A 14,054-nucleotide genomic window follows, 5' to 3' on the forward strand; every position below is an offset into this window, starting at 1 on the left:
GTTACAAGTTATTTAAGTTTTTAAATCTGTCGAATCTAGAACGACCTGACTGCTGTTGCCATGTAAACACGTCTTGGAGTCGGACCAGTCGAACCAGTCGGCCATAGTATGAAAGTCCTAACAAAGACAGGCAAGTAAACTCAGTTGTTTTGTTCGCATTGTAGCAGTAAAAAAAGGGAATGCAAATTCAAAGTCAATAGAAAAGAGTCAAGAGGTAGTGCGTCACCAACTCACGTCATAGTAGCTACGAAACCCACGTGATATATGATAAACAACTATTGTTCATAGAATTCTCGTCGTTTTTATCACTCGTCTGGCAAACACCGTTAATACATCGTCAGTCCTTTTCTAGGTTTTCTCTTTTCATTTAGGGGATTGATGATATTAAATTTCGATGATGTAAGGTCGATAGAGTGGACAGTTAATGGGAGTCGTATGTATCTCCATTAGGATGGATACACACGTGGCGTGACATGGAAAACGGCGACGCAAACGCATTTTCGTCGCGCGGTGGCACAAGCGGTAAGTGGCACAACCTACTTACATTTCGGCGCATGCGTACAGTATTTACTATGACGGAACAATACCGACACTGCCGTTATCCACGTGTTTACAAATTTTTTTTTTTTTTTTTTATGGCTTGCTTTATTTAACAAGAAAATTTTGTCGGAGGTTTTGAATGAGAAATATTTTCTTGGATCGAGGACGAACTAGTGTAAAATACGTTTATTCCTCGATCAAGATCTTTCGATAAACAATACTATTTCGACTAACATTCGTTTGGGTTTTCCTTTGAATTAAATTATATGTGAATATTTTGTAGAATTTGTGTGAAATTTATTATCTTTTCTTTTATCTAATGTCAGTCATTTCATGTAATCGCACCATTCATTCTGCCATTGATTTTATTATCTCACGTGACTACCAGACGAACCGTTATTGGTTGATAGAGACGCGTCATGGCGTACTTAATGACGATTTTACTCCTTACTAAAGTTTGCAGGCTAAATTATAACTAGGAAAAATTAAATATAGAAGAATAAATGATAACAGATGACGCCAGCAAAATTTCTTGTGTTGGTGCGAAAGTTGCTGGTTTATCCCACTATCGAATTTCCCTTTCGAATGGAAATAGAGGGAGATATTTCCCTCTATTTCCATTCATAGATAGTTCATAGAATAATGTAAATATAATATACTCTGTAACGTTTTCACAATTATTTTTTAAATCGGAGATATTTCTCTTGGTCTTCGAATTTTTCCCTTATTTTTCCTGTTTGCCGAAGATTTAGGAATTATAGCGGATACTCTGTGTTTCTTTCACACAGGCAACAAGTTTTACGTGGCAGACTCCACGGAACTGTGTGAGGTGAACTCATTTTAAAACGCAGAACTCTTCCAATTAGAACTGTCGAAACAAGATTTCTACTCTACCAACACGTGTCGGAAGTTGGACTGTTTAGCGCAGTTGTCCCTAAAAGCAGCCCCCTGTTGATGGCTAGTAAATGTAGGAGGCGAAAAAAAGGAATTGGGTGACAGGGGGCACTGGAGGCAGAGTATTGGACGATGACCGTAGGGAAAGGTTGAGGTCATTGATAATCTTTTGTTTAACTCTTAAAACGTGTGTGAAGAAACATTGCGTTTAATGAATTCCGGATTTGAAGAACAATGTACGGTAAGGACACAAAGTGTGAATTTTATAGAAAAGTTTTTCGTAAAAATATTTCCAAGTCTCTCACACAAGGAAAAATGGGTTAGGGAGCGTTGGTATACATTAACAGAAAAGGAAGTGTTTCCTTTAATTTCGTATGTTTTACAAAAATAGAAAAAGATATCGAACAAATATAATAAACTTTTGTTAAAAGTAAATTATGAACTTTAAATCTTTACGTATTCCATTCAATTTTCTGCATTAATTGTACTACTTTTAATTAATTGCAACTGTCGTTTTTTTCCACATAGCTTTAAGAATTATTTTAGTGTTGTTTCGCACAAATGATAATCAAATTTATATTCATTTTCATGTTTTAGTAGTTTCATTTATTTATTTTATAAATTTAACTACTTTTTATTTTTTATTTTACCTTTTAATTATAATAGATTTAAAATTGAACTATCAGGCTACCTAGTTAGGCTACTTTCTTAACCCCTATGTATATTAATACATAGAGGTTAATAAGACTCAAGTTCTGGCCCACAAGTGTGAAGGGAGCATAAAAATTGAATTATTATCATAAATTTTAATACGCTTTTTATTAACATTTCATAAATATATATATTTCAACTCTGATTTTCATGTTATTAAAAATAAATGTTAATCCCCAATTTTAAACCTCTTAATTTAACGAAAATGGGGCCCCATTAAAATTTAATAAGCCCTATTCTCCGAAAAACTTAGATCCGCTCCTATACCTAGTATAATGTAAACCGAATAGTTTTTAGGTTTTAAGGATATGATTAAATATTTCATTTTTAGTTTCTTTCTATAAACATTCATAATTGCGTTCTAAGATCAATACTATTAACCATATAACACGTGAATTTATAGCTGCAAAGTATCACGTGTGCTGGTGACGTGTCATCACTGGTGTTTCTTACGTTAACCTTGAGGGTGCACCCTTGTTTACTACTACAACGGGAACAGTAGTTATGAGTTTATCGTCTTTCTTTGTTACTTGTAAATTTCGAATAAACATTTATTTATTAATTAATTATTTGATTGAATACAGATTGTTGACATACGAGAATATCGTAAATCGAGAAAATGAAGATAAAACAAGAGTTAGAAACAGAACATTCGGACTGTACAACTGAACGAATCGAAAAGAAATTTGAAGTTGATTTAAAGAATTTCAAGAAAGAATTTAATACGGATGTGAAGTGTTATAAAACAATTAAATCGGAACCGTTAAAGGTGAGTGAAAAATACTTTATTGTAAGATCGCAGTGTTGCTTTATGGACGAGAAACGCGGCTTATAGGCTATAATATAAATTGGAAATAGAGAAAAAATATATTTTTGAATAGTATATTTGTATAAATAATGACCCAACTGAGCTACATTGTTTTCGATTTAAAGTAAAAGCATTTCGGCTCTTTACAAAAAATTTTGACGTTTTGATCACGGTGTTCGTTTTAAAAAGTATACTTATTTAGTTTAGGGATAAATGTTTTCTTTTTTAAATGTTTTCTTCCATAAAATTAATCGATTTTTGACTAATTTGACTCGAACTATTTCCAAAACACGTATAAACTTTTGGGAATAATCAATATAAACTATGCTATAAACAAAAAATTGTAGGGATACTTACGGAGTGTGCATCGTTAGAAGATGCCATTGCTTAAGCTTGTTTTCCTGGCAGAGAGGCACATCAGACGGCAAACACGTACGAAGCGTGTCACGTGACATTTGTTGGTTCTATTCGGTCACGTGGCTACTCATCTCTGATGTGTTTCTTAATAACTTATTCTTTTTGCGAAAAATTAAAACAATTTTTTTTTCTCTGACCAAAAATCCATCTTCGCGAGTATAACTTTTACGCAAACCTCATTTAACGACTATTCGAAACATTCTCACTACTCTCTAAAAGCCATCCTCACTACTCACACTGTTATGTGTGAGTAGTAAGGATGGCTTTTGGAGACGTGTGACGAAAAGTGTACGAATAAGAGAAAAAGTAAAAAGTAAAAAGTGAATAGTGAAGTGTGAAAAGTAAAAGTATAAAAAAACAATGCCAAAGAGTAAGAAAGAATTTTTACGGTCTCGAATCATATCTCAAAGGCAGAAGATGGCGCGGAAAAATGAAACCACGAAAGAAAGAGAAGTACATCTAACATTGCTACGAGAAAATTATCAACGAAACAGAAATAATCAGACAAAAGAGCAACTTGAAAATTATAGGGAAACACATCCAATCAGAGAAAGATTATGTAGAGGAAAAGAAACAGTCTTTTATATACAAATATATAAAATTATATTACATATAAATGTACGAACAAATAAAAACCCAGAGAAGCGGGTACTTGCAGCTTGTTTAAAATATATTCTCTTTACCTGAAATTACCAGTGGCTTGCCCGTATACATTATACTATTGCTGTTAGTGATAGAGTCGTGACGTTTACGTATTTAACTTTTTTCAGAGGAAACTTTCTGAATCTAAATAACGTCACTTTCAATTTTCGTCGGAAGTTCTTGTGTCGAAACCTCTTTTAAAATTTCCACATCTTGTCTCGGCTTTCAGCTATTTAAGTCTGTTGTCGAAATTAAGAATGGACTGTCAAACAGTCGTACAGACTAAAAAAAGTGGGAATTTATAAATATATTTTCAAATTGCAGCTCAATTCTTAATAATCTATTATTTACATAATCATATAGTATCAGATTCATTTAATTGGGCAGGAGGTTCCGATAAACTGTATACATACCTTTGCTAAAAAAGAGGAATTCATGTTATTTGAATTCAAAATTTTTTCTCTGAAAGATCTTAAATAGATGACAAGCACTACCATTAAAAGTAATTAGTAGGCCATATTTAAAAATATATATATTTAGTAAGTGTATTTCTATGCTTCAGTTTAATTAGTTTTTTCATTTGTTTTTCTATAAAGATCGATCTGTCTAATAATATAACTTAAACTTTTATTATTTCAGATTAATATTAAAGGAAAACCAATTTTCACAAACAACATAAACGGATCCAATATTTGGAGTCATTCTGGTTATAAAATCGAAAGAGGTGGCTTAATACTTTTAATATCATGAAAGTATATTCCTACTGATAAGAACAATTGGTAAATTTACATTCATATAAATGGAAATGATAACATTTGAAAAACGTTGCGAATATGTCGAATAGTGAATAAGGATTTAAATAGAATTTAATATTATCAATAACAATTAATTCAGTTGACAGATTTAAAATTGTCAATTCAATTGATGAGAATCTTACAACAGAGAAAAGTCCAATTTAGATATTTTAGATTTCAATGAAAAGAGAAATTGTTTATTATGGCATCGTCACAATGCCGGGCTGCAATTTATAATCATATTTTTAATGTATTTAGTTCATAAGATATGTTCTTCATCTCAAATTAATAGTGGCTTGTCTCTGTTCATTATACTTTGCCTTTAACAATGCAGTTGTGCCGGTCATTTATTAACTGTTTTCGGGAGTAAAGATTTTAATTGAAATAACGTAACTTTCGATTTTTACCAAAAGTTCCTACATAGTTAATTGATGTGTCGTGCCCCTAATCTTTCCACATTATCCTACCTCGGCTTTTATCTTCGTTTGTTCTCCAGATTAAGAAAGGACTGACACACAGACACACGACAGTGAGAATTTATAGTTCTACAATTTTTTCTACAATTACAGCCCAATTATATGATTAAATTCGATTTTTTTAAATAAATACCGAAAAAGTCTGTTGGTATTTATTTTATTGTTTTTATCGATAAACTGATAAACTGATCTGTACTTTCAAAATTCAGCCTTTTGCCATTTTATAATAATTAATAATATAAAACGATTTTTACGTAAAATCTCATAACAGATGGCATCATAACCAATTATAACATTTTTACTGATAAAGTTTTGTAACTCTGCCGATTTCGTTTTTTTTTTCAAATTAAACTCAAAATAGTTACGTGCAATATCATAGCATTACACATTTTTTTCTTGCTTATGAGAGCCAGTACCACAGTGACAGTAAAATATTCATCGTTAGCAAGCTCGATTTATAAAAACAACGCTCATAAGCTCCATCCAAGTTATTTTTTTTTAACTTAGTTATTAACACTTTAAATAAGTTTTACTTTCTCTGTTGTTATACAGGTTATATCAGAATGACGTTTTAAAAATTTGGGGGATTGTAGAGGATGAAATTTTGAACGTTTTGATATAAGGAACCCATAGCCGGAAATGTGATATAAACTTTCTACAGCGGTAGGAAGTGCTTGAACGCCCTTCACTTTGGTAGCTACCCTTCCGTTCATTGACGTCATGTTATTGTTCTTGAATGTAAAGTCCTCTGAGGTTATGTAAAGTCCCTTGTGTATGCAACACCTGTAGAAACAGTTCATGAGCTTACGGAGCGCATCTTTACAGCATTTAATACCATTAGAGGGGAGCGTGGCATCCTACGGAGAGTCGGACAAAACATGGTTCGTCGTTGCACATTATGTAACGAAGTTGGTGGTCGTCACATTGAACATTTACTCTAAAGTAGTGCAGCCACTGATTCGATGTACAGTTTGATTGTACTCTACTGTTTTTTCAATAAAACTTGTCATAAATACTGTATTCTGCTATTTCATTTAGCATACCGAATGCAAAGTGCAAAGTGCTGTAAAAACTTTATAATACATTTCCGGCTATGAGTTCCTGAAATCAAAACGTTGAAAATTGCATCCTCTACAATCTTCCAAATTTTTAAAACGTCATTTTGATACACCCTGTATATAACATAAAGGAAGTCGGTTAGAGAATAATCTCTTCCTCCGAACATTATTACATTCTTAAACTTAGGACAGCTTAAGACGTCGAGAAATGATAAAAAATTTCGGGGATTTTTCTGTATGCATAAGGGTCGAGTTATAAATTCTGTAACGTAATCGTATCCGTATCCATTAATGTTTGTCACACTGGATATCTATATCAATAGTTATAAATTACCGTAAGGGCAATTATTATTAATTATTATTGCCTTACTGTCCTTTAGTTTCTTAATATATATTTTGTCAACTTGGACATTAATTATTAATAGGACAATTATACTGGTTTTTAAGTTATTACGCAAGAATTGAGGAAAAAGTTCTTAATGAAAACAGACTTTCTTTATTGAGCTACCTGTACACATACATCTGTTCATATCTGTGTTTCGGACTATTATGCTCCTCATCAGCGGGATTACAATTATGATAATGTTTAACTATAAAATAACAGATAGATATTAAAAAAGTTATCATAAGGGCTTTTCCGTATGGTTTACAGAGCAAGTCCATTGTGAACATGCACAAAATCATCTGTAGTTTTTGCCAGATCTAACACTATAATTATTTATTCATTTTATCGTTTTTCTATTTTTTATGACCAAAATAATTCTTATCTTAAAATTTTATATTATTCACAAGTAGCATCGTCAGTCAAAAGTTACTTTTCAATCAATTTGTTACTTTTTGCTTGATCTGGCAACATACAATCATCATCGACTACGGTTAGGATTTGATCATTCATTGTTCTGCTATTTTTAACTGCTTTTACTACGATGGAGAGGTCAGAAGAGTATTTTGGTGACAATTTGTTAATCCAAGTCATAAAATAATTTCTATTTATTTATGATAAAAGTCATACAGACTTTAAAGACATTAAAAAGAAAAGTAATTCATGGAAGACCGTGGCGGAGACTGTCCAATTGACAGGTATGTAGTCACCATTTAAATGTATATAGAGTAGATATGTACTGTATGGTACGTGCAGGTATTTGAATATATAGCATCTTTCAGTGTCTGAAGCCCAGGCGAGATGGAAATTTATGAAATTTAAATAAAAAACTTAGTGTGTATGGTACATGTTCTTTTCCATTTCTTTTGTATTTCCAGATCTGTACAGTACAGAAATATGGGAGGAACATGTACCATCTCTTAACAGCCAGAAGACTTAGGCAACTCGTTTTTATACAAGAACGAGTTGCCTAAGTCTTCTGGCTGTTAAGAGATTTTATATGTTCCTCCCATATTTCTGTACTGTACAGATCTGGAAATACAAAAGAAATGGAAAAGAACATGTACCATTAAAATTTCACTGAAAAATATTTCGAAATTTGTATTATTTACTCTTACCTGTTCATTATCATCTGGAAGAACAGCTTCTTTACAATCTTCAGTCTTTACTTCAATCTTCAATTTTTTCAAATCAATTTTACATTCTGATTTTATACCATGTTTTACATCACAATTTACTTTTACTTCTTCTTTCTTGATATCTGTAGTGGAATTTACAAAGTTTTTGTGTTAAAGCATTCTAAGAAAAACTTGAAATATAAAATAAACAGAGCATATGTTCAACATTTAACATAACAATANACTTTAATGTCAACGTAAGTCTCATTTCTGGATTAATTGCTTGACCATGTGGTTTGTATAGTCTCCTCCACAGGTGTCTCTACAGCTCGTGGGAGAGATCCACGTTCATTCTTGTGTACTTAGACAATTCCTCGGAATTGACGTCTTTCATCCGACGAAATAACGAGAATTGGCAAAGTGGGCCTGTTTATGTTGATGAGACGTATTTGCCATGGATGTCGTCGTCAACTTGTCCGCTTTTTATTAATGACAAAAGCACCTACACTTATTGCCAACAACGCAATCACTGCAACGCATTCTTGACGAGTAGTCGTATTCATGTTGTTTCCCTCAAAGTTTTGTTAGTTGCTTTCGGCACAACTTCCGATTGTATGCGGCTTAGCGCATACGCAGTTGGTTTTCTCCGTATCGTTACCGTAAAAGATTGATCGATCCAAACTTTTCTTACGGAATACGGATACGATACGGAGTTATATATAACTCGACCCTAAATGTCAGCGTGTGTGAAGGGGCACGATGATTTTCTTCAACCTTTTCTAAAGTTAAATAATTACTGTGCTTTTTGACGAAAATTTCTGAAATTTAGAAGGAAGGTTTGTTTATTAAGGTGGAAGGGGTCGTCTCTATCTTCAGTAGGGTCGTAGTAAACGAGGAGTTTACTCGTTCTCTCATTTACAATTTCTTATAAAACTCATCTTTATCCTTAAATTTAAGGTTTTTTTTCATTTTATAACAGTTAAAAATATAAAATTATTTTAAACAAAATATCATAAAATGGCGCTACACGTAGTTTTCAATGTTTACGGAAAACATAAGCACTCGTTGCTGATTTATTTAATAACGAAAAGTTTCTAATCATGTTTATTATAATTTGTATCACACATCACACCAATACGCAGTGACAAATAGCTAATTTTCGGCTCGTAATCACAAATAAATGAAGTAGTGAAACATGTAATTTAATATTGTTATGTTAAATGTTGAACATATGCTCTGTTTATTTTATATTTCAAGTTTTTCTTAGAATGCTTTAACACAAAAACTTTGTAAATTCCACTACAGATATCAAGAAAGAAGAAGTAAAAGTAAATTGTGATGTAAAACATGGTATAAAATCAGAATGTAAAATTGATTTGAAAAAATTGAAGATTGAAGTAAAGACTGAAGATTGTAAAGAAGCTGTTCTTCCAGATGATAATGAACAGGTAAGAGTAAATAATACAAATTTCGAAATATTTTTCAGTGAAATTTTAATATTAGCTTACTGAATGGTTGAAAACGTAGCTTAATATCACTAACACAATATTATGATTTGAATTTAGGTGTATTCTGTATTAAATAGAAAATATGTATTATATAAGAAAATATTTAAGAACGAGTTGCCTAAGTCTTCTGGCTGTTAAGAGATTTTATTTAAAAAATAACATTTGAATTATTAATCATAATAAATAAATAAAATTGTGTAACGACATATGTTATAAAAACTCTGAATAATTTTAATTATTATAGAATGAAGAAATGTTTTAATTTTAATTAATGATAGAAATGCATTTCACAAAGAATTATAGATGCTAACAACAAAGAAAAACTTCATTCAGTGCAATCGGACTCGAAATTTTTCACGTTACCTCTTTTTATCTCTTCACCCCTCGACATTTTATTACCAGAATTTAATTGCATTAATGCTCCTTATACACGACGTACGGTGCTAAATTTCGTTTCTTTATATTTAATTGTAAAATAATAAATGAGATAGAATCCAAAATACACGCCACACATTTACGGTATTTATTGCCATGTTTTTTCGATCTCAAAATCTGAAAATTTGCAAATAATCAGAGAATAAAAATTGATCGGATTCAAATACTTTTTTTGTTATGAATATAACAAAAAATGAATGCAGCCATATGTTTAGGAAGGTTACTGGCGGAACTAAAATTTACGAAACCCTTGGCAAAATTTACTTTGTAATCCATTGAAACGACGATGTACAAAATACCAGATTTATTTATTTTTCTAATACTATGAAGACATTAGTTAGATGAACACCGATTATAACAAATTAATTAACACTGCAATTCTAATTTTATCAGTTGTAAAACATCAGTTGATTACAACAAAATAATAGCGACGTTGCGGCTAAAACGCGAACGTCGAGCGCTTCCATCTTGTAATCCTAGAATTATGACAATGGCTTTATTAAACATTCTCAAAAATGTTTTTAAATAATTTAACTTGTTATTTACGTTCGCTGGTAACCTTCGTCTTTCTTAAATATTTCCGCCATTTTTCGACAATATCCCATTAATCAGTGCGCGACGTCAACGTTGGCGCAAAGTGTTTTGCTTAAAGTTCAAACGTCGAACGTGTACTTCTGCTTGCCGTACAAGTTTAAAGTTTGTACTTCGGCTTCAACCTCTCTAATGTTATAAAATGAGCAAAACAGTTTTACAACGAATTGTGAAATACATTAGGTGTAAAAATCTTTTCTTACAGAAGAACTCTCCTAGCTTTCACTGGCAGTTTCACTGGTAAAAAGTGCACGATTTTGTTCACCTGTTTGGAACGTTGCCGGGAAAGTTAAACAACTCGTTACTGTTTTATATATCATAAGTGATTATTCGTGATTGTCATATATTGTTTGTATATTGTTTAGCCTGTCAACAATGAATTATTCACTCTGGAAGAAAACTCTGACAGGAATGAAATGAGCATTCAAAGTAAGTAACATGTTACTTAATTCAAACTTTTTATATTAATATTATTTAGAGGGCAGCTAAAGAACTGCATTCAAGTTTCAACTGTCATACATTTAACTGGGATGTGATATTAGAGAATTATAAGTAGGTACTGTACCTGCATCGTATTAATATAAATTTGAACTTAATAAAACTATGTTGGAAAAATCAGAATTATTAAATCACAACTCATGAGTTGTGATTTAATGGTTCATGTTATGTTGCTTTTTTATGGTTCCGCAAAAATAATAAAGAAAATGTATTGAAACGAAATAAACGGGAGCTATAGAACTTATTTAATGACATAAATAAGTAAATATTAGCAACTTGTTTTCTAACACGTTGCTAATATTCTTAAATGATGTTACATCTACTGGACATACGTTCAAGTTATCGTATCTTGATTTAAAAGATCCGAAAAATCCAGTAATTTTTTACACTAATGATTTTTTTTCCTCTCTTAAAGCACACGATTTCTTCTAAGCTGACTCAATCAGTTCATGATTGTAAAATGTTTTATTTTTAGTGCGAACAACAAATGATGCCTTGCTTTTAAATGAAAAACCTAGGTATACTTCACCAGTTATATTACTACAGCAGTAATATTTTAATATGAAAGCAATGTTATGTTTATCTAAATATAATAGGTACTTCATTTATGCTATTTTTTAAACTTTCAGTTGAGAACGAAGAGCAAATTGAGAAACACGATATTCAGAACAATTCAGAAAAACATTTGAAATATAATATCAACACGAAGAAATACGCTCCTTCCAGTGAAAATTACAATAAAATTCATGAGAAAATTAAAAGAAAGTACTTCAAGGTTATGTTTGCATCTCATTCTAAACAAGAATTTAAGTGTGATTTATGTAAACAGACTTTTACAAATAACAGAATATTAGAAACACACCTGTTCTGTCATATTCGAAAAAAACCATTTTGCTGCACATCCTGCAATAAGAAGTTTTTGTGGCGTTTTCTTTTGCAAAGACACGTAAAAGAACACAAAACTGGAAATGAGAACGAAATTTTTTATAGGAATTTTCGTTTGCAGCCATCTGGAAATCGAGTAAATTCATCACCAAGAAATGGTAAAGTTTATGCCTGCAAGATATGTGGAAGAGAATTTAAGTGGAAAATTAATTTGTTACGTCATGAAGCAACGCATAGTGAAGACCGTCCTTTCAAATGTAATATTTGCAATAAGGGTTTTAAATTGAAAGGCTATTTAAAAACACATTACGAAACTCATACTGATGAACGTAACTATTCTTGTTAAGTGTGTAACAAACGATTTAAAACAAAATACAGTTTAACAAATCATAAAATAATTCATAATGATAAATTTAACCATATTTGTGAAATATGTAACATAAGTTTTAAACGAAGTGGTGATTTAAATAAGCATATTCTTCATATTCACAATGATGAATACAATTATTCTTGTAATATATGTAACAAATATTATAAATCGAGATACCAACTAAAAATCCATCACGAAACTCATACTGATGAACGTAACTATTCTTGTGAAGTGTGTAACAAACGTTTTAAAACAAAATACAGTTTAACAAGTCATAAAATAATTCATAATGACAAATTTAACCATATTTGTGAAATATGTAACATAAGTTTTAAACGCAGTTCTGGTTTAAATCAGCATATTTATACACACAACGATGAAAACAAACATTTTTGTGACGTATGTAAGAAATACTTTAAGGCAAAACGGTATTTGCGACAGCATAAATGTATTAAGAGTAAAACAAGGCGGAAAAGTATCCAGCGGAAAAATATGTGTTGCGACATTTGTGGTAAGCGCGTTAGTAAGGGCCGTTTAGAAAGACACAAGAGAACACACAAAGTTTATGCCTGTAAGATATGTGGAAAAGAATTTAAGCGGAAATATCTGTTTCAACATGAACAAACACATCGTGAAGACCGTCCTTTCAAATGCAATATTTGCAATAAGAGTTTTAAGCGGAAAGAGAGTTTAAAAACGCATTACATAATTCATACTGATGAATGTAACTATGTTTGTCCGATATGTAATAAAAGTTTTAAATGCAGTACTTATTTAAAACTTCATACTCGTCTACACAGCAAGAAATTAAAATATTCTTGTGATATATGTAACAAAGATTTTAAAACAAAACAGTATTTGACACGTCATAAAGTAGTTCATAATGATAAATTTAACTATACATGTGACATATGTAATAAAAGTTTTAAACGAAGTGGTGATTTAAAACAGCATATTACTGTACACAGCAACGAATACAAATATTCTTGTCATATGTGTAACAAATATTTTAAGAGAAAACGTTTCTTGGAAAAGCATAAAAATATTCACAGCGAAAGAAAAAAAGTATGTTTGTGACATATGTAAAAAAGGTTACGCCAATACAACTTCCTTAGACAGACATTATCTAACTAAACATGAAAATATGTATTTATGCGATATTTGTAACAAGCCGTTCAAGACTGAATCCACGCTAAAAGAACATTCGAAAATTCACATTTAAAAGTGTAATATTTGTAATAAGTAATTAATTAATCGCCAAAAATATTTATTAAGACATAAAAATGTTTCGTTGTGAGAAATGCAATAGACTTTTTACCAATAGACATGTATTAAAATGTAATGAATACAATCACAAAGAAGACAATCTTCGTTACATATGTAATGAGGAATGTTATTTTAAAAGTCTTTTATTAAGCCATCAAATCGTTTATCAGAATTAAGCGTATTATTGTAGAAATGGTAAAAGCAATTTAAAACGGGAACTAAACTGAAATTACATTTAAAATTTTTTTGTTTAGAAATACACCCCAATTACCTTATCAATGTAATATATGTAAACAAACTTTTACCAGTGGGAAGGTTTTAGAGAAGCATATGACTACTTTTAATAATTACATTCATTTCTAATGTGACATTTGTAAAAACCTGTTTTCCTATTTATTTCCTGTGGAATGAAAAGATATTGATGAGTTTGGAATTTCAAACTCATCAATACTTTTCATTTTACAGGAAATAAATAACAATGCAAAATATACAAGAAGACATTTAGAAAACAGATTGGATTAATTACGCACATGAAGACAAATTCCGATTTATGCGTTAAGAAATGTGATGCTTGTGGCAAAAAAAATTCTGTTTAAATTACATTTTAAATATTCACATTTCCCAATGGAGTTGTTCTTGTGAAATGCCTCGAAATAATTTA

General features: G+C 31.0%; 2 protein-coding genes across 2 annotated transcripts; both read left to right on the forward strand.

The window, feature by feature from the left end:
• Positions 1-12,125, forward strand: LOC111632437 (zinc finger protein 808-like). The gene is made up of 6 exons (XM_023376855.1): positions 1-130; positions 2,730-2,914; positions 4,652-4,736; positions 9,146-9,288; positions 10,740-10,803; positions 11,502-12,125. The coding sequence occupies exons 2-6, from the start codon at positions 2,765-2,767 to the stop codon at positions 12,101-12,103; spliced, it is 1,044 nt and encodes a 347-aa protein (XP_023232623.1). The 5' UTR covers positions 1-130; positions 2,730-2,764; the 3' UTR covers positions 12,104-12,125.
• Positions 12,125-13,760, forward strand: LOC111632438 (zinc finger protein 493-like; the record flags this gene model as incomplete). Its single annotated transcript, XM_023376856.1, has 1 exon — positions 12,125-13,760. A coding segment is annotated over one exon (1,080 nt), but the record flags the coding sequence as incomplete, so codon positions are not given.
• Between the last annotated feature and the right edge of the window lie 294 nt (positions 13,761-14,054).

Source organism: Centruroides sculpturatus, unplaced genomic scaffold (genome assembly GCF_000671375.1).
Source record: "Centruroides sculpturatus isolate CEXI.00-Female unplaced genomic scaffold, Cexi_2.0 scaffold651, whole genome shotgun sequence".
NCBI classification, from domain to species: Eukaryota; Metazoa; Arthropoda; class Arachnida; order Scorpiones; family Buthidae; genus Centruroides; species Centruroides sculpturatus.

Bases quoted from the DNA above. Each gene is read 5' to 3' on its own strand.
- LOC111632437 (XM_023376855.1), top strand. From the start codon at position 2,765: ATGAAGATAAAACAAGAGTTAGAAACAGAACATTCGGACTGTACAACT. The intron at 4,737-9,145 runs GTGGCTTAATAC...ATTCCACTACAG, and splicing joins TGGTTATAAAATCGAAAGAG to ATATCAAGAAAGAAGAAGTA. The intron at 9,289-10,739 runs GTAAGAGTAAAT...TATATTGTTTAG, and splicing joins TTCCAGATGATAATGAACAG to CCTGTCAACAATGAATTATT.